The sequence below is a fragment of the Arvicanthis niloticus genome, chromosome 5, assembly GCF_011762505.2.
Source record: "Arvicanthis niloticus isolate mArvNil1 chromosome 5, mArvNil1.pat.X, whole genome shotgun sequence".
In the NCBI taxonomy this organism is placed as follows: Eukaryota; Metazoa; Chordata; class Mammalia; order Rodentia; family Muridae; genus Arvicanthis; species Arvicanthis niloticus.
Window position 1 is genome coordinate 18,974,399 of NC_047662.1, and position 21,768 is coordinate 18,996,166.

The 21,768-nt window shown below is 41.4% G+C and overlaps 1 protein-coding gene across 5 annotated transcripts; it reads right to left on the bottom strand.

Moving 5' to 3' along the window:
* Positions 1-678: 678 nt before the first annotated feature.
* Srsf10 (serine and arginine rich splicing factor 10) lies at positions 679-14,178 on the bottom strand. Of its 5 annotated transcripts, XM_076933969.1 has the most exons (7): positions 13,981-14,177; positions 11,645-11,751; positions 8,179-8,280; positions 6,942-7,104; positions 6,569-6,622; positions 6,335-6,436; positions 2,822-3,032 (listed from the first exon to the last, which is right to left on the bottom strand). In XM_076933969.1, exons 1-7 carry the CDS (start codon positions 14,043-14,045, stop codon positions 2,972-2,974), a joined length of 654 nt encoding a protein of 217 aa, XP_076790084.1. In that variant the 5' UTR covers positions 14,046-14,177; the 3' UTR covers positions 2,822-2,971. The 5 variants fall into 5 exon arrangements, with proteins under 5 accessions (XP_076790083.1, XP_076790082.1, XP_076790084.1 ...); XM_076933968.1 differs by lacking the exon at positions 6,335-6,436 and having other exon boundaries at positions 679-3,032; positions 6,569-6,619; XM_076933967.1 differs by lacking the exon at positions 6,335-6,436 and having other exon boundaries at positions 2,774-3,032; positions 13,981-14,176.
* Positions 14,179-21,768: the final 7,590 nt, after the last annotated feature.

Sequence of the window (21,768 nt, forward strand, 5' to 3'; positions counted from 1 at the left end):
GTATTCCTGCCAAAGTCATAAAGTATGGCAGAATCCACTAGACAAAGAGTTGCTGAAGATAGCCATTTTGGTGGCAGTGTGTAGTATGATACTGACTTTACCTTAAATCTTAAGCACGAGGATTTCAAATGGTTCTAAGTTGTGCAGCTTCCCATACCCTTCCCCCATATTTCCAGAGGCAGTGACTCTAAATCAAGAAATACATTTCTAAAACCTAAGAAACAAATATCTTCTTGGGTAGTTATACCTGTAAGGTACAACAAAGTCTACAGAAAAAAACCAAGATTTTTTTTTAAAGCTCCTAGACCATTTTATTTTACTCTCCAACATTCAAAGAAATGTGATCTGAAAAAACAAAACCTGGATTACAAAGGCCTTTTACTTCTTTACAAACTACTGTTACTAATAAAAATGTACATGCCTCAAGTTTTTATCCCCCCCCACTGCACACAAAAAAATCCCCAACGACAAAAAACCAAGAACTACAGTTTTAACACATGGTGAATGGTGAACCAGCTTTACAAATACAAACATTAATAACTAACAGGATTGGAGGGACAGGAAAACACCCAAGAGAAAAGTCTTCTGCAACAATGAATTAGAATATTTCGATGAAGCTACTAACAATTGAAGACAAGTAAGTTGTTTAACTTTTCTGATTCCTGGCTATTGTTGAAGTTACAGTCTTTAATCGCAGTATTTGTGGGGGTTCGGGGTGGGGGTGGAAAATGGTAAAAAAGTACAATCAAGATCCAAAAGGAACTGAAGTTTGGAAGCCAGCTTAAGACTGGAGCTCCAGCAGCCTATAATCTTGGAATGCACTTAAAATCTACTTTAAACTTTGCAAAGTTAGATGTATGCAAAAATTCCTGTCCACATGGTGGGCATTCCACAGAAGACAACTTTCTTATTTGAAAAACAGGATTAAGTATTCATTTCCTGGGAGTGATTTTTAAGGTTAAGTACAAGTATTTGGAAAACACACAACTTGGCACAGCAAGTTGAGACAGCCTTTCATATACATGGAAACCACAACAGACAAGACTAAAAATTTACCCTAACTTAACACAAATTTACCCCAAACCACAGGGGCCCTTTCTAACTTGCTACACTTAAAACTCAAGAGCTGTCAATTACTGTTACTGTAAAAACTAAACAAAAACCACATCTGAACACACAACTCTCTCCTCTGGAAGGCCATATGCTCAATTTAAAAGGAAGTGAAGGGGAAGTAGAGGACAGAACACTGTAGAGTAGAACTGCATAGATACTGTTAAATACACAGAACCTCTACCTTTAAGACCAATCCAATGCTAATGATTACGTAAATGGTGGGAAAACATTTAGTAATTTATAATCTTGAAATAAATGCTAAATTCAGTTTTTATCAATTTTTATTGTGTCCTTGAAAATAAAAGCATTTCCAACTTGATTCAAAATAAAAACAGCAACAAAAATGAAGCCAAAATTTGTAATTTTCACCTGGTACCTGCTGCCTTTTTGAGTTTGGGCAGGCTGAAAAAAAATTAAAAAACAAAACCACCCTCCCTCCCACAAATAAACTTCATTTTACCGCTCCCTTCATTTATGTGTGATCCTACTACATTTTAAAAAAATGGTCAAAGGGTTAACACTGTTTCCAGATTGCAGATTTTGACATAGTTTTAAATATGTGGCAAAAATACAACAAAAAACCTGAATGTGATGGAATTAATGTTAGGATAAACAAGCTTCATATCCTGATAAGGAACTAAGGAATCCAAAACATTTGTGACACTATAAAGTTATTTATTAACTATACACAGAATATGTCCCCTATAAAATGTACAAGTAGATCACTAAAAAGTCTTATCTGGTAAACACTTTCTTCAATACAGAATATACTAAGTCCATTGGGATAACAGCTGTCTGCCTCAAAGTAATCTAATTATAGCACCCAGGGTCTGCTTTAATGTAATGTTAAATACTTGTTATTTTAGGGACTACCTATTTGTTTGACAGAGCCAAGAGTTAACAACTTAATCTTACTCTAGTATGTTAATCACTGCACAATAGATCAGCTGATTACAGGTTTTCTTCATTATTTGTGGTAATGGGATACAACAAATACTACTTTTAAATGGCAGACAATCATAAAATTACTTTTCTTTGATAGTATATTGGGCTTTATAATTACACTAGGATATGAATGGTATAAAATATTACCATAATACACCTCAAGATAATGAGGTCATACTGTGATGATTCACTAGATTGTGCTCAGTAGGTTTTACTAAATAATCTGTTCTCCTCTCCGATTATCCAGTATGTTTTGCCCACAGTAAGGGTTCAATAAATATCTGTTGAACATACTGTCTACACAGGAGGTGAGAAGAGATGGGCCCTCATGGGTGAATATCAAGTATAAGTGGAATTAGCCTGTGAAGGAGTGGTTAGATGTAAACTGTATGTAGTATACAAGTAAAGAAACTCAGATGCCAACAAAACAAACAGTTAAGCAGAAAAATACTGGCACTGGAATAAACAAAGGCAAGACTTGCCAACATTGGCATTAAGTGGAACTGACTTTTAAGAGATAACTAGGAAAAACTTTATGTTGGACCACACCTTTACCATCCAATTTAATTTGAGACAGACCAAGAGAGGCACTGTTAGAGACTATGGCTGTCTTCCTTGATATTCAGACATCCTAGTTTCCAGTAACTTATCATGGATTGGCTACCCATGAGCCATTATAAACCTGTTCATATTTAGGGATTAGTTTCCACAAGTACAAAGTTGAATTCCTTTTATTTGTCCTAAAATGCTTACTTTCAAACTTGAAGGGACTTCAATTATTCCATGTAGTTTTCGATAATTCTTTTATCTTTTCAGACCAGAGTCAAAATATTCGTACAGTATTCATACTGCAGCACCTTCCACCCACCCTTTGGTCGCTTGAACTGCCCTTCTTTGGTTCTTTTTTCCGCTTTCAGATCTTTCTTGAAGTGTAGTAAGCAGAACTGTACTGGGTATTCCAGCTGCAGTTTGGTCTTAAATAAAAGAAGGATGTTTGTCAGTTTGGTTTTCTCTTTATTCTTCTCTGTGGTATACAGGATTGTTAGTTGAACTGGATGTAGCAGCTTACTGGGCCAAAATTTCAAGAGAATAGTACAGTAGTTCCCAGGTCTTTTCCCTAGGTTTTAACTTAACAGCTCAAACTCTATGTAGCACCTGTCCTTTCTCACTGAGGCATTTATTATCTCTCACTTTTCTTCTTGCTTACTTGGCTGGCTTGTTAAAAAACAAACAAACAAACAAACAAGCAGATTTCTTAAGTATAAAGAGAAGTGAAGTGTCAGCCTTTACTGGAATCTTGACATGACTATCCTACTCAATAGAGCCCACTGCTATGCACAGAGGAGGGCCTTACCGACTGTGGGACTTAATATGATCCAAATTTAGCTTAAAAATGTAAAAATCCTCACCTTACGGTATCATTAGAATCCTACTATGAGTAAACTGTATATTGTCCTTGTGAAGCTATGTTGGGCACACCACTTCATAAATAATATAATATGTAAGCTTCTCAAGTTAACAGTCTGAGTGTAAAAATAAATTGACAAAAACAAACCAGCACCAGGCCTTCTAGTTCTACAGAGACTGAGCATGATTTTATTGAGCTACCCCCCTTCAACTACTCCTCCTTTAAAAAAAGTGAGGATCAAATTTGGGCTCAAATCTTGACTCTGCCATTAACAGCTTTTTCTCTGTGCCTTAGTTTCCTGATATGTGGGGGAAAAAAAATCTTCCTTTAAGGGTGTTGTGAAGAGTGAATGAATCAACAAAGTCTCTTGAACAATGTCTGGCACAGCATAAATAATAAATTACCAGCTATAATTGTTACTGCAAAATAGCTAGCATTCAATCCAAAAAACTATACCAAAACCACCCCCTCCGAAGTGGTTATCATTTAAATGCTCACCAACATACAATGAAAAATAATTTAAACCAGGTCATAAACATAAAACCCAGTATGTCTTCTTCAAGGAGTAGCAGTATACTTTGTAATAATGAAGATATAAATTTATAGTTAGCTTGCCCAAATTTTCATTTTAATGTTTATCAATACTACTAAATAACCTCTTATATTATTTAACCTAAGAGGCTTAATAAATAATCACAATATGATTTTGACATAAGGAAATTTCTTAAGTACTATGTAAAAGATGTAGATTCTGGCAAGTTCTATCATTCCCAGAGTAGGGTAGTTGTGCCTAATGTCAGATTGATTAACATACTCCTAAAGCTACCCAGGATTAGTTCCATTATTTTAGACTCATTCAGAACTATAATAATTCCAGTTAATCATTATTTCCTTCATTTTGTTTTTATTATAGCATCTTTGCTTAATTTACAGCAAGCAGAAAATAAGCTGGGTCTTGTTTTGATCCAAACATTGATGTTTTAAAGGTTGTACACAATATTTGTTAAAAAGAACATATAAAAATACCTTTTTAGAAGCTTCTATAAGAAAGAAAATACAAAGTTTAACCCCACAACTTTCCTCTTTGCTAGAACTGCAAACTACCGCTACAGTTTTAAATAGACTTTGTTGTTTAAACTATACATCCAGGAAAATCTAAAAAAATTAAAGAAACGTGCATATAAATGATTGCATAGCAGAACAAGAACATTAACTGCAAACAGTAAAGAAACAAAAGTTAGAAATACTATTAAATATACAAAGGTTCTAGAATTAACCCTCCAAACACATTCCACAAACAGTTCTTAAAACCATCTTTTGTCTACAAGCAAGGACTAGATTTCTAAAAACAAAATTGAAAGGAAAAATAAGGTAGTCCTCTAGGAGGATCATCCCCCAGTTTCTTCACTCACATCTGTAAGCAAGGAGTCTAAGATCTTAGAGACGCTAGCTTTGTATTCTGAAATGACACCGGACATTTCAAGTCACTTTATTGCCTCCAAAACAATCTCGAAGAGAAGTACTAGAAATTATAAATATTTAAGGGTATCATTTCATTATTTTTTTAAGCATGTCCTACATTACCAAAAAACTAAGTGATGTGGCTTTTGCTTAAAACGCAACTTTCCCCAAAAATTCATGGCACCACAAATCACTTAGGAGTGTCATCTTCTCAACTCGTCTCACATGAATAAACTGAGGTGTGAAGAGCAAGCCTCCCTATGAAGAACAGGCAGATTTTGATACAAACGCACATGTCAAGTGCTGTGAGCATCAAAATTCAGTTTGTTTTACACTATGCATATAAACAAAATGTATTTTCAAACAGTTTACTTGTTTCTAACAGAAAAAACAAACAAAACTCCTAAATAACAATGATCAACAAGAGTTATATTTTAGAGAAACTATGCTAAGAACAGTCTTTTCCCCTTAAAATGATTTCTGTGATCATCGATACACTCAAAACGTAAGGGGGAGGTTTTTTTCCCTTATCCTTTAATGTTCCAAATCTTAGAAACCAGCAGGGATTTAGATGGGGGGAAAGCAGTGAAGGCTCCATGTTTCAGTGAAAAGGCCAATCTCCCTGAAAACGCTATTTAACCCAGTTGGCATCAATCCCCAGACAGTGGAGTTAACAAAAGAACTATTCCACATTGCATCATAAATAATCATCATGGGCTTAGACATCTTGACAAGACATAAAGGTCCACCCTGAACCTAAATGTGTCTGAGCAGTCAGTGTTGTAATGTGGCTACCACCTCACTTCTGTATCATTCTATCTTATTAGCAAGCTACATTTCTAGGTTAACAGTTCTACCAAATATGGATATGAAAATTTATTTTTAATAAGACAATGTTGCAAATTATGGTCACCAACATCTTTTCACCAAATACTTCAAGCATAAAAAATGAGAATCTTTACAAAAATATACAGAGACACCACAAATTGGTAGCTGCCCATAACATTAAACAAACTGGACTCTTAAGAGTGGCTTCTCAACAGCATATCATTTTAATTATAACCATTGCCCAGTACAGGGAAAACTAACAAGTTAAGTTTGTTTGTTTGTTTTTAAACGCATCATTGCAACATTGTATTCCTGATAATTTAAGTATACCAAACTATGAGTAAATGAATGATACATGCCTAGAAGTATCATAATTTATACTATCAGTGGCCACTGGACTTGGGACTAGTCCAAGACCTTGATCTAGATTTTGACCTAGACCTAGACTGTGATCTTGACTGAGATTTGGATCTAGGTGGTTCTTTTTTCCTTGATTCCTTTTCATATCTTGAGCCAGACTTATAATGTGTTTTGGAATCTGTTTTAGAGGTGCCTCTAGTTTTGGTGTGAGATGCAGACCTAGAACGTGATTTAGCCTTCATTTCTTTCTTGGGCTGGGACTTGGACCGTGATCTTGAATTGGATTTAGATCTTGAAAAAGATCGATTTCGGTGTTTGAATCTTTCAAAACAGAGGAGAGATACAATTAGAGTAAAAATTAGATTCTAATCAAATCTGTTACTTTTAGAGCAAAAGTTCACTCTGAAATTGAAAAAAAAAAAAATGAGTTGTTTTCAAAGCAAAATTATTTACCTATCATTGTCGGAATGGCTTCGGCTACGCCGTGGTCTTCCAGTCGGTCTACTGCTAAAAAGCATACCAGAAAAAGTAAACAGTGACAAATGTCTATTTATAGTCTTAATTTTTAAACAAAGCACCACAACTTTAGCCTTAATGAAGATACACAAGATACACAATTAAAAATAAGAAAAAGCATTTTAAAAAACATTAGCAAATATCTCCTTTAACAATAGGGCCTAACAACACACTTTATTGTTTAAGTGAGTTTAGAACTCCTGAGCTAGTATGGTCCTCCCACCTCAGTCTTCTGAATGGCTGGGATTATGGGTAATCTCATCATACTTGGCTACAAACATTAAAACAGATCACTGTGTGCCACACTTACTTTCTAGGACTGTAAGATCTCCTATAGTTATAATCAAAAGAGCGACTCCTTGATCTCCTTCTTTCATAACTCCGGCTCCGAGAGCGTCTGTATCGGTCATAATCATCATACCGTGAGGAGCTGTATACATTCCTCCCCTCCTTTGCTTTCATTTGATTTGGTGCTAGAAAAAATAGAAATACTTTTAAAAACATTTAAAACCTTAGCATCTAAACCCTCACACTATAGAATAACATTCCTGCATTCTTCCTCTGAAAGGTTTTTATTTTATGTGTATGGGTGATATGCTTGCATATATGTCTGTGCACCATAAAGTCCAGAAGGCTGTTAGTACCATGTGGATGCTGGAAATCAAACCTGGTTTTCTAGAAGTAGTTAGTTCCCTTAGCTGAGCCATCTTCCCAGCCCTGTTTTTGATAAGGGGGGGGGTCCGTGTCATTATACAGGTCTGGCTGGCCTCTCAAATGTTGAGATTAAAAATGCATGTCACCATACCTGGCTCATCCCTGTATTCTTCATCTTATTCTATGGAAGTAAATAATGTGTTCTGTAAATCAAGATATGCCTTTGTTTTGGTGTAAGAAGCATAACTAGAATGTGATTATTAACCTTTGTTTATTTTCAAAATGTGTATTAAAAGACAGTGCTTAATGTTAAAAATTAGCACTAATAAATCACTGGCCTTTTTCAATGTCTTCTCACAACTACTTTGCTAATCAACACGTTAACTACTTTTGACTTGAGGAACTGATACAAGAGTGCATAAATTGCAAGATTTGGCCTATAAAAATATGTAACACCAAAATACAGTAAAGTGGAACTATGCAGCTTGAGAATCAATGCATAGAAAAACTGGAAGGAGCTATCACTGATTTAATAACTCTTCAACAGCCATGTTAACTTGTCTTTTAGTATCTCAGCTAATCTAACAGCTGAGTCAGAAATGAAAGCCAGGTCTACATAACTCAAGTTTATATAGTCCTGCAGTTATAAGCAAGCAGCTAACAAATGATGTATACGTGTGTAACAAGAGCCAAGTGTTAATATAAGATCTAGTCCAGGTTTAATCTAGATAGCCTTTCCAAGTCTAATCCTCTATTTACTTTCAGAGTCATGTACCTACATAACTGCCCAATCAAATTTTAAGCTCTTTGAGAGATTTAGAGAGAAAAAACAAAAAACTTAAGTCTAAAAAGCAACACACAGCACGTATTAGGCATATGGGACTTATACTTACTCTTGCGATCCCCCTGTGCAAACTGTATTTCAATTTGTCGTCCACAAATCCATTTTCTGTCCAAATTATGTAAAGCATCTTCAGCATCACGAACATCCTCAAATGTGCTAAATGTTAAGGGGCTTGAGAAGTTTTGTAAACTTTGATAATGAATGGTTTGTGAAGTCTGAAACAACTCACAGTTTCTCAATATTGCTCATCTAAACAATCTTCTTATTTGGTTGACTCAGCCATTAATACCACAGGCATTAAAAACTCATAATTTTCTATGGTATACAGTTCTAAGACACACACGTAAATATGTGTCATAATAAGATTTGCCTTAACTGAGCTACCAAGGTACACTATAAAAACTTTCCCATGTATTAAAAATTAACTTGATAAAATAGAAAAACAAATCAGTCAATTCTGCTGGCTATCAAAAAATCTCTTATAATAAAACCAAAATACGATTTTCATATTTATTTCAAATTTTAAAAATGCCAGTTAAGTAAGCAAGCAAAGTATGCTTTACAAGAGAGGAAAGCATTAACTTAAATGTTCATATACAGGCAATATTATTTCATGAAGTTGTCTTCCTTGCACTGCACAAGATAGGCATGCTAATCATTTATAGGCATTAAGACAGAATCAAGCAATACACTCAGTCACTATGCCAAATGCACATGACACCCATGCAGACTGTAAAAGCACACTATCAAGAAGTGTCAAAGGGACTCCTAGATTAAAAAGGCCTAACTCTGACACTAAGCATGGAGCTTCTGCAGAAGAGCACGTCAGACTGGTTTCCCATTTTAGTCATGGCAATTATTTACCCGAATTAAGAGAAAAAACTGTTGGCTCTCAATTTTCATCTGAGAAACTAAGCTGCCTTATAGCTTTCCCCCACATCACCAATAGAACCCCTAGGTTGACTGTTATTTTGTCTAAGCATATCTTTTCTAAAAGCATCATTCGAATGGGAGACAAGTACACTAAAGACCATGACTGAAAAAATTGACTTTTGGGAACCATTTTTCCTACATCCTAAAAATAAGTCACTCTAAGCGCATCCAGTTCAATGTCTCAGAACACTGGAAATGCAGATTTGGAGCACCATTTAAGAAAATACCTCCAAAGTGACACATTCCTTTCTTTCAAGACTGACGTATTTGTTCCATAGATAAATGAACAGTCTACCTCAGCCTATCACTAGACTTCTAATTTTTGTCTAAACATAATTAAGGGCCATAGGTCTCAAGTTCTTTCTGAGGCCAGGATGTATGTGTAGGTTCAACAGGAGCGATTTTCCAAAGTCTGAAATAACTGCTCTCAACTTCTGTAAAACAGCTGATAGTTTAGAACCTTGAATGTTGTAAATAAACATTCCTCAAGGTTAACTGTGCTTAAGTGCTAAACTAACAGCAATCAGTTCACTTAATATACATTGTACTACTTAGTTACCCCAAGAGACAGTATAGTTTCAGAATGATTTACATTAAGAGTTACAAAGACTATGAACATAGGCAGAGCATTCTTGGGTACTATCCTTAAAAATAGAATCTTGGCCTAGAGGACAAGGATCTATAATTCACCCACCTCTTAAGCCAAGGATTAGGAGAGAAGGCTAAACCAGGAAGAGTCATGGAAGATACAGTAGCATTAAGCGAAGCCAGGTACTGGTCACTAAGAAATCTTTGTGTTCCCAAAATGAACCTGGCAAACTTGTTAACTTACTACTGCTTATCACTACTCTGGATTGCTTGTGTTACCCAGGACTGTTCAAATACAACATACTCTTGAGGAAACTACTGCTGACACTGTTCCCAGGCCACCTCAAACCACACAAATCCTGAACATTATAAACCAGACTGGATCAATTTATGAAGCCAGATATGGGCATTATCCTTCTAAGTTTTACAAAGAACCCACAAGGTTCTCCTGACCACTCACTGGCCCCACACAAGCAGCTTTTGGCTTTTCCCTCTAAGCTTCACTAGGAATTTATAAGGTCAGAGTTTCAAGAAAATGAATTTAAGCAATAGGAAAGTTTCCTAGGTTGAAATTCACAGCCTCAGACACCTCTACTCTCCACTCTCTTGGACAAGAAAATGATCTTACAGAGGTGGTCAGAAACACAATCTCCTGAAACTCGGGATCAAAGCTCATTCCCCATACACAATTAGGACCCATACCACGAAGGCGGTCTTCTGCTATCCATGCAGAACTAAATGATCTGCCTGTGCTAAGCCATGCAGGGACAGCAGATTCACAGAACCAGCAGCCACTTAGAAAAAACAGAAACAAACCAGAAAGAACTATTGCTACATATTTTTAGTGGCTCTTCCTTAAAACATCCACCTGTTTCTCTAAGTAGTCCCCAGTGCATGCACCTGTCTCCCCCTTACATAGGGCTCTGTAACTAGATTTTATTACCTCGGATTACAAAGAGCCTCTGATGAATTGGTCTAAAATCAAATTATGCTGAATTTAAACTTAACAATGTTTCATTCTGCTATACTTTAACTTGATAAGCTAGGAGAAAATACACTCATACAAGACCACAATCACAATATAAAAGGCCCACACAAACTCAAGTTACAGGTTTTGTCACTAGACCAAACCAGCATAATTATGAAAATTAACTGCTTGCAAAATAAAATAAAATAATAATAATAAAAAGAAAGTAGTTATTCTGTAGGATACATCAGGTATGACTCCTTTAATCTTGGCCATCATTCAACTTCATCTTGACCTTTAACTCTTTTAGTGCTTGTCAGAAGGACTTGTCATGAGATGCTTGGTCAAATATGACAGATGGCTTTATCTTTAACTTTGAAAAACAACCTTTTCCCCCTTTGTGGATAAATCGAGGCTTTGTCTCCCATTAGGCTTGTCCTTCTTCCAGCTTTTCTTTATTTTTTCTTTTCCCAAACTCTCCCTTCTCTTCAAGCCTGATCCTTAAGAGGTCTTTGGCTTGTCTACTTGCCTTAAGTGTTGAACTCTACTCTAAAAGTTCTTTCATGCTTTCTCTTTGGGGTCGCCATAACTGTACAGCTTTACATTCTGAGGTAACAACAGAGGACAGCAAATTAGGGGACAATATTAAAGAAGCTTACCTCATTGTTATACAATTTGCTTTTGATCAAGTGATTCAAAATAACAAACAAGATTACTAAACTTTAATTGCTAAGAACAAGAACACATTAACTTTAAATTTGACTTTTATCAAAGATGGTAGCAACCATTGTATTCAAATTAAAATCACATTTTATAATCACTGATTTGAGTTTCAGCAGCATGGATGGGAATTTAAAGATTTATTTTTGGATTAACTAAGAAATAAGAGCAATGAATTAGAATTTTAAAAGATTTGAAGACATAAGACATTAGAAGACAAAAAGACTATTTTTTAGATATTACCACTTACATAAAAACTTGAATTTCAAACTTCAACACCCCTCACTAATCCATCTGAAGAAAGGATATTGAACATATGCAAATCCTCTTGGACGTCGAGTGTAGAAATCAAGCGGAACATAAACATCTACTATTGGACCATAACGACCAAATTCCCGACGTAAATCTTCAGACCTAAAACATCATGAAATAACTCAAACCTTTTATGTTCACATTCCCGAACACGTTCACATTTTAATTACCACCTTAAGGAATGTAAGAATTGTGGATGAGAACAGCATATAACCCATGGGTCCCTATACCCTCCCTGCCTTTGCCAACAAGCTTTCTGAGCTACAAAGGTAGCACACACCTTTAATCTCAGGACTTCAAGAGGCAGAGTTTGAAGCTAACCTGGTTTACAGACCAAGTTTCAGGACAGCCAGGGTTAGTTACATGGAGAAACTCTATCCTGAAAATCCAAAGACAAGCAGTGCATCTGGGGGTGAGATTATACCATACAAAAGGTAGCCAACTTTTAACTCCATCAGTGTGAAATCAGAGGCAGAGGGATCTGTGAGTTCCAGATAAATCAGGGTCAGTGAGACCCTGCAAAAAAAACTAAAACAAAACAAAACAAATAAACAAACAAAAAAGCCAAGCCAAACAACGGATACAAAAATAAAACCCAAGAACCGCAGCTCACCTCACTGAAAAAAACTGAGTTTAGGAGGATTGCTACAAGTTCAGGGGCATCCTGTCAGGCATTCCTAGCCTGAGCTAGAGAAGTTGAGTGCGGAAGAAAAGCATTCTGTAGTGCATGGTTAAGTGTCTTATACCAGTACCCAGGATGGGGATGACTAAGACGGGATAGAGTAGGTTCAAGGCCAGACAAATCACATAGCCTGTATTTGACTGAGACCCTACCTCCAGCAAGAGAAGGGGGAGGTGCTTATAAGCCTATAACTATTTTTGAATTACAGCAGTAAACAGTTACAATTTTAAAAACCAAAAACCGGGTCTTCACTGTCCATAAAGGGCAGATCTTCAACTTTTAAAAAGGAAAGACTGGAGGTGGTGGTGAACACCTTTAATCCCAGCACTCTGGGAGGCAAAGGCAGAAGAATCTCTGCTAACCGGTCTACAGAGTTCCAGGTCAGCCAAGGCTACAAAGAGTAACTGTCTTTAAAAAACGAATAAACAAAACAATCATCGAATACTCTAGTGTTCTGAAAAGTACTGCATATTTCTGTTTTAAGGCAGGTCTCATTCTAGTCAAGTTGGTTTGGACCTCAAGGCAAGCCTGACTCAGCCCCCTTAAATGCTGGAATTTTTCCGGCTTGGGCCAGCACATCCACCTTACCCTAAAATTGTTCAACTGGGTCAGCCACTAAAAATCTGAAATAACAGCACCCTAATATCCTTCATACTTAAGTGTTAAAATGACAAAAGGAAATTTAATTAACCACTTTTGTTTTATGAGTAACGACAAGAGGATATAAAACTCCACGAAACAAAAAAAGCCTCCGTTTTTCTTCGGAGTTTATTCTGTACGAACACGAGGTGTGACCCTGTGATAGAAATCTCTTCCAAAAAATTCCGAAGGCAATTCAAAGCAAGGGAGACGCTGAAAACAAAAGCCCTTACCAGGCTGGACTCGAACTCCTAGACCCGTCTTCTGAGTGCTGGGACTATGCCAGGAGACTAGGCGTACTTAGGAAAAAGTGCCGCCTCCGTTCATCTAAGTTAATCTCGAAGGTCCTAACGGGAGAGGTTTCTCCAGCACCTCATTTTCAAAGAGACTTCCGCGAAAACACGTGGAATAGTCCATTTAACCAGAAAAACAGGTAAATTGCCCAAATCTCAACGGCTCCTCTCTCCCCAGTTATCTCTATCCACGAGCTGCAAACACACCCTCCCCCATCCCGTTATTTGACTCGCATCTTCGCTATCTTCCGACTTGGGAGACAGGGGGCTCACTTCGTAGCCCGAGCTGACCTCGGGCTCCCGCCGGTGCTCCCGCCTCGGCCTCCCCGAGCGCTGGCCAGGGCCGCCCCGCCTGACAACCTTTTCTCTTTCGACAACAAAAAATTCCTTTCGGGCCGAGGGGGCGTGCACCTCACGGAACGTGGACGTCGGATCAATGAGAAACAGACGTCCGGCCCGCCAGACTGATCCAGCCACGAGCACGAGGGGAGGACGGGCCCCGAGTGCCCGCCACGCGGCCCGCACGCCCGCTCGCTCGCCCGCTGCTCGGTCCGGTCCGGCCCAGGGCCCGCCCTCGCTCCCGCAGGCCAGCGGAGGCCGGCGGCGCGGCCTAGAGCCGGCGCGGGCCCCGCCATCTTCGCCCCGCCCCTCCCCCGCGCCGCCGCTCGCCGTGCGCCCGCGGCCTCCCCCGCGCAGTAGCCGCTCCGGTGCGCTCACCTGGTGTCGTCCGCCACGTTTCTGACGAACAGAGACGTGTTAGGGGGGCGCAGGTATCGGGACATGATGGCGGCGGGACTCTGGGCCAGCGGCGCTAACGGGCTCGGCAAACCGTCCGCAGCTCCCGGCGGCGGCTCACATCCACTCACACACTCGCACAGACCCAGAGGGCTCCGCTACGGCAACTGCCTCTTCTCGCGAGACTTCGCTCCCGCCTCCAGGCCCCCTCCCACCTCCCACCCCGCAGCACCGGCAGGGACAACGGCTTTTTCCCGCGAGATCTCTGGACGTGCGCGTGCGCGTGCGCGCGCCGCGGCCTCGCTCCCGTTCATTGGCTCCAGGCGCGGGCTCTTCCCCTCCCCCTCAGCCGGTCCTTTCTTTCTTTAGCGCTTCATTTTCCCGCTCTTTCCTGCTTTGCCCATCAGGCCGCCCTTCCTCGTAGTGGCAAGCGGACGTGTTAAACTACAGTGTCTGGGCTTGGGAGCCTCCGAACCAGCAGAGACTGCTCCGAAATCCTCTGTCCCGAGTTGTGCCCGGGCTTTTGTCGGATCTCTTTGGGCTTTTGGTGGGAGGAGGTGTGCAGAGGAGGTGTGCAGAACGCCAGGCCCGGCCGTGGCTGCAGAGCTTTCGGCGTGCACGGCCCGCAGCTCTCTGCCTTGCCGGGGCTGCGGTTGGTCCACACCCGCGGCACCTATGCACGCACGCATCCTGAGGCCTGGGCGCTGCTGCCCTTGTATGGTATCTGTTGCTCACATGCAAAGTGCCCGGAGCCCCCTTTTCCCAGCTAAATGTATGAAGGCTTTGCGAAAGCCTTGAAGCGGCGATGTTTGTTTCTTTGTTGTTTTCTGGGGATCCAGGCTAGGTCCTTGTATATGCTGACCTGCACCTTAAGACAGACACCGCCCACTCCCCACCCGTCATTCTCCTCTTGCTCCAGTCTCCCTCCAACTTTCAATCTTCAGCATTGGACTCCCCAGCTACTTAAATCCTTGGGTTGGCTGGTTATCCTCTCTCCTTCCCTTTCCGCTCTCCCTCCTACCCCCCTCTCTTTTTCTGCCCCACCCCCCAGACAGCTTAGTGATTAAGCACTGGGGTGGATCACAATTCTCTGTAACTCCTGGAATATTGAGAGATGTCGCTCTCTTTTTTTTTTGGGGGGGGGGGTTCAAGACAGGGTTTCTCTGTGTAGCCCTGGATGTCCTGGAACTCACTCTAGATCAGGCTGGCCTCGAACTCAGAAATCCGCCTGCCTCTGCCATCCAAGTGCTGGGATTAAAGGCGTGCGCCTTTAATAAATTGTCTCAAATTTAGGTTCTAGTTGTTCTTCCAGAAGACCTAAATTCAGTTCCTAGCACCCACGTTGGGGGAGGGGGCTCAGTCATTTCCCTCTCTGGCCTCCAAGGGGACCCATACACATGTGGACATATAAACCCAGACTTTAAAAAAACAACAATCTGGAGAGATGGCTCAGCGGTTGAGAGCACTGACTGCTCTTCCGTTGGTCCTGAGTTCAATTCCCAGCAACCACCTGGTTGTTCATGACCATCTGTAATTAGGTCTGGTGCCCTCTTCTGGCATATATTCAGGCAGACCATATATAATAAGTAAATAAATGTTTAAAAAAAAAAAACCACCCTCGTCAATTTATTATACAGCCCTGTGACTAGGAGAAATTAAAGTAAATAAAAAACAACAAAACGGAAAACCAACACAACACACTAAACAAATAAACAAAAAACATAATTTTTTTTTTTTTTTTTTAGAGCCAGGCTTGGTGGCACACACCTTTAATCTCAGCACTCTGGAAGCAGAGGCAGGTGTATCTCTGTGAGTTCAAGCCCAACCTGATCTACATAAGCAATTTCTAGAACAGCCCTGGCTGTTCTAAAAATCTTGCCTTAAAACAAACAAAATAAACTGGGCTATGGGACACACATCTTTAATCTCAGCACTTTGAGATCAAGGCGAGTGTATCTACAGATGGAGTTCCAGGACATCTAAGGACACACAGAGAAACCCTGTTTCAAAACCAAAAAGGAAAAAAGAAAAGGAAGGAAAGGAGGGAAGAAAACAGCACTGTATCTTTTTAAAAATGGGTTATATGAGTTAATATTTACAGAGTTCCAGATTACGAATGAGAGGACACACATGTCTTCACTCCTCTCAATATATCTCACAGCTCTGGTAAACACGAGGTCTCTGGAGAGAATGAGAGGACGACCAAGAGGAAAAGCAAGAAGCCCAACACTCCTTGGCCACCTGGCCCTTGGTAAACTGCACATTGTACAGTTTACCAAACTGCAGATCTGCCGAAGGAGTGATGTGCAGGAACACGGGTACCCAGGCCTCCAGGAAAGTACTGCCCACTGGGATGCAAGCCATCTTTGGTTCTTTGTTTCAATCTTCGCTTTATTGCAAGATGGTATAGTTGATTTGAATGATAGTTTGGTCATTTTGGTGGGTGAATAAGTTGCTGCAAATTGTTTATTCAAAAATGACTGGAGAGATGGCTCAGCAGTTAAGAGCACTGTTCTTCCAGAGGAAGGACCTGAGTTCAGTTCCAATGTAGGTGGTGCAGAGCTGCCTGCAATTCCAGCTCCAGGAGATCCAGCACCCTCTTCTGCCCTCCGCAGGCACCCACACACCCATACCCGCATGCAGAAGCTCACATGTACACATTTAAAAAAAAATCTTTTAAATCTAAAAGCACAGGGAGGATTAGAAAGACCTGACTGGCCAGCAGAGCAACGTAACCCACTAACTGAACATTTCTTAGGAAGAGCTCTGTAATTTCAGTAGCAACCCAGGAATATGCTGTCATGTAGATTAGTCCTGTCAGTCAACTGCTTCTGGCTGTCACAATCGAGATAGGTGTATTTACATAACACGTTGCACTGGAGCCTTCCCTGCGAGCAGCTTAGGTGTGCAGTGCGCCTGTGAATCATCTTCCTCTCCTGCTGGGTGAAGATGCTCTGTTCCGCCTACTTCTCCACCCATCATATCCTGCATAGAAATAAGGACATTCCAGGCAATTCTTGTTTAACCCCCTTCTATGGTCTATGTTCCATCCAGAGAAGTGACCTCCACGGCCATGGCAATGCCATTTTTCTGTCCAAAGAAAAAAATGTAGTGGTGTGTTTGAACCAATAACTTTTCAATTCCCTTGAGTCTGGGATCTGTTTGATGGTGCCTGCTTTGCTTCTTCTAGCTAGGCAATGTTTTGCTTACTGAATTTATCAATAAGTTCTTCAACAAAGACATCATGGTTTTTTTGGTTTTGTTTTTTTGTTTTTGTTTTTTAAATTACATGGATAGTTAACGCTGCTATTGATAAGGTAGGGATATGGTCTCTAGGTAAGTAATCATGTATGTATCTGTAGATAGTAAATACAAGATAAGCCGGGCATTGTGGACATGGTTTTCATCCCAGGCATTTGGGAGATAGAGTCAGAAAGATCTCTGTGAGTGAGGACAGCCTGTTCTATACAGTGAGTTCCAGGAGGTAAAAACACTGTCTTTAAAACAAAACAAGCCAGGCAGTGGTGGTGCATGCCTTTAATCCCAGCACTTTGGAGGCAGAGGCAGGTGGATTTCTGAGTTCGAGGCCAGCCTGGTCTACAGAGTGAGTTCCAGGACAGCCAGGGCTACACAGAGAAACCCTGTCTCGAAAAAACAAAAAACAAAAAACAAACAAACAAAACACACACACACAAAAACAAAAAACCCCATTTATTTGTTTGAGTGTTTTGCTTGCATGTATGTCTATGTACAATGTGTGTACCTGGTGCCTTTGGAGGGAAGCCCAGAGTGTTGGATCTCCTGGTACTGGAGTTATGGACTGCTTTGATTTATAAAATATGTACCTCAGTCTCTTGTCCCAGCTCCAAAACCAAACAATCCACACTGGCTCCTCTTAGAGGACCTGGGTTAGGTTCCCAGTACCTATAAAGATGGCTTACGCACTTGGGAGGCAGAGGCAGGCGGATTTCTGATCCTCTGCCTGCTGAGTGCTGGGAGCAGGCCAGAAAACTTTAAAGATCCCCAAACTAAATAATTTTCTGGTTGGATGTCCTGGGATTGTCCCTAGCAAAGGTTAGAACAAACAAAATAACTGTGTTCCTTTTCCTTCTTTTTCTTTCCAAGACAGGGGTCCCTCTGCTGTCCTGAAACTTAATCTGTAGAACAGGGTGGCCTCGAACTCACAGAGCCACCTACCTCTGTCTCTCAAGTGCTGAGATTAAAGGTATACACCACTGCCCAGCTGCTTTTCTTCTCAGTAGAGGTATTTGGATTTTGTTTTGATGATCTAAGGTGTGGTCTTATGTAGCCCAGGCTGGACTCACACTATGTAGCAGAGGATAGTCTTGAACACCTGATCTTCTTACCTCTATCTCCCAAATTCTGGGTTTACAGGTACAACTCACCACACCTGGCTTTATAGAGTTTTAAGAGATGATTTATGTACAAGTCTCGGGGTTTGAGATTTTCTGTTCTGCAGAAAAGCTAGGTTTAGTGGTACACACTTTTAGCCTCAAAACTTCTGGGGGTGGGGACAGAAATGGGACTGCCTGAAATTCAAGCCCAACCTAGTTGATATGGCAAAACCCTATCTTTTAAACAAGTAGAGATTTGGGGTATGACATAGTATATAGTGAGTATCTCTTTTCTCTCTCTCTCTCTCTCTCTCTCTCTCTCTCTCTCTCTCTCACACACACACACACACACACACACACACACACAAAGCAGGCTACACTAATACATACCTGCCGTGCTAGTTTTTCTCAGGGTGAACGGTTGTCGTCCAGCTGTACCCTCCCTCCCTGGAAAGCATTTTGTCTGCTGCTCTCCTGATATTGGCTGGCAAGCCCCCACTGATCACTAACCACCTCACCCAGCTAGAAGCAGCTACTCTGAGAACAGTGTCTCTCTCTGTGCCAGCTGAACCCCTTTGAAGTTCTGATGGTGAATCAAGACACTGAATTAGACCATTCAGAACTGAACAGCCTGTGTGGGCCCTACGGGAGACTACAGGAAGCTGAGGTTGGGCAGTTAGCATCTTGGGCTTCAAATGAATAGCCTGCTATGTATTGCCAATTCATTTCTCCGGCTTCTGCAGCCAGATACTCGTCAATAAGTGGAAATGGAGGAGACATTATCCCCAGGGTGCTGTTGGGGAGCCAGGAAAAAGCAAACCCAGGGCAGCCTGGGTAGTCCTGGAAGGTTTGTGCCCTTAGGACAGGGTTGTGTGTAAGAACTGAACTCGAGCCAAGCCTTGAATAACGATGGCTGTGGTGCTCGAGAGTGATGTAGGACGCATAGGCACTGAGTTGGAAACTGAAAGGCTTAAAGGAGGGGCAGATAGGTGAGTTAGAGATAAGAACTGGACAACGGCGTGGTTTCCATAGTGTGAAGCCTGGCATCCGTCCCTGTTGCTGTGATAAACATCCGGACTCAACGCAATCTGGGGAGGAAAGGGTTTATTTCAGTTTATTGGTTACAGCCCTTTATGGAGGAAAGCCAAGGTGGGAACCTGGTGGGAGGAAGTGATACAGAGACTGGAGGAACAGTACCTGCCGACTTGTTCTCTCGGCTTGGAGCTCAGCTAGCATTCTTTCAGGCCTGGAACACCTCCCACCGTGGTCCCAGCCCTGCTACATCAATAGCAATCAGGAAAGTGTGACGCCAGACACACCTACAGGCCAATCTGATGTGAGCAGTCCCTCAGTGGAGACTCTCCCAGACTGACTCTGGGCTCAGCTGAATCTAACAGAGATAATGGAAGAAAATGTTTGTTCTAGCTTAGTAAGGCCTTAAGTTTCAACCATATTAGACAGATTTTCTATTGCTGTTAATGTACACAAGAATATTAATTTATGAGGAGAAAAGAAAAAAAAATGTAAGATTTATTTATTTATGTGAGAACATTGTCACTGTCTTCAGACACACCAGAAAAGGGCATAAGATCCCATTACAGATGGTTGTGAGCCACCATGTGGTTGCTGGGAATTGAACTCAGGACCCTCGGAAGAGCAGCCAGTGCTCTTAACTGCTGAGCCATCTCTCTAGTCTGAAAAACATTTTTGAGACAGGCTCTCACTATGTAGCCCTAGCTGGCCTGGAACTCACTCTGTAGACCAGGCTGGCCTTGAACTCAGAAATCTGCCTGCCTCTGCCTCCCAAGTGCTGGGATTAAAGGCGTGTGCCACCACCGCTCGGCAGGCCCTGTCTTGAGAAAGAAGGAGGAGGAAGAGGAGGAGGAGAAGGAAAAGGAAAAGAAGAAGAAGAGGAGGAGGAGGAGGAGGAAGAGGAGAGGAAGAAGAAGAAAGAAGAGAGGAAGATGAGGAGGAGAAGGAGAGGGAGAAGGAAAGAAGAGGAAGAAGAAGAAGAAGAAGAAGAAGAAGAAGAAGAAGAAGAAGAAGAAGAAGAAGAATCAGCAGCAGCAGCAGCAGAAGAAGAAGAAGAGGAGGAGGAGGAAGAGGAGAGGAAGAAGAAGAAAGAAGAGAGGAAGATGAGGAGGAGAAGGAGAGGGAGAAGGAAAGAAGAGGAAGAAGAAGAAGAAGAAGAAGAAGAAGAAGAAGAAGAAGAAGAAGAAGAAGAAGAAGAAGAAGAAGAATCAGCAGCAGCAGCAGCAGCAGCAGCAGCAAGGTGGTGGTGATACATGCCTTTATGCCTTTAATCCCAGAGGCAGGCAGGTCTCTGAATTCAAGGCTAGCCTGGTCTACAGAGTGAGTTCCAGGACAGCCAGAGCTACACAGAGAAACCCTGTCTTGAAACAACACCAATACCAACACATACACTCACACACACACACACACACACACACACACACACACACTCTCTCGCGTGTGTGCGCGCACACACACACAGAAAAAGAAAGAAAGAGAGAGAGAAAGAAAGAAAAAGAGAAAGAAAAGTTTGCTCCACTCTCTTTCAGCAGGCTGGAGACAGCCTTCAGCCACATCTTCAACCGACCTTTGGAGGACACTTACCTTGGTGGCCTTGGTCTTTGAAGATAACAGGGACTCACAAAAGGCTTTTGAGCAAGAACATTAAAATGTGGTTTCAAACCCCCATCCCATCCCCCTTGCTGAGGCTTGTCCTTTGCCTTCAACCTGCTATGCCCTTGGGGCCACCTCCTCCCCCTGTGCCCAGGACATCAAGAAGATTCCAGACAGCGTGGGCACAGACCAACTCCACAAGGCCATCAGTGAGCTGAAGGAAAGAAACATCACGGAGGTCGTGGCCCAGGATGTTGGAAGCTCGCCAGTGCGACTGCTGGTGGGGCCTGACTGCCCTGCTGCTGCTGCTGGCTCTGCAGCTCTTGATGTTGGTCCTGCCCTTGCTGCAAGCAGAGGTGAAGAAAGGCAGAGAGAGGAGTCTGAGGAGGCAGATGAGGACGTGGCATTTGGCTGGTTTTGATTAAATTTCTGCTCCTGTGCAAATAAAGCCATTGAATGTATTTTAAAAGACAAGAAAAACCATTATGCAGTGAAGACAGTATAGTACCTGACTCCAGTTAATCTTTGAATTACAGGCTATGCAGTTGGGAGTGTGACTGGGCTAAGAGGGGACTGCAGTTATTTTTCTGACAAAAGCAGCTCACGGAAGGAAGGGTTAATTGTAAGCTAATAGATTTTTTTTTTTAACTTTATGTGTATGGTTCTTTTGCCTATATGTATGTCTGTGCACCATATGCCTGCCTGGTGTTCTCAGAGGCCGGAAGAGGACTGGTTTGTGAGCCATCGTATGGATGCTGGGAATGGAACCCAGGTGCTCTGGAAGAGCAGT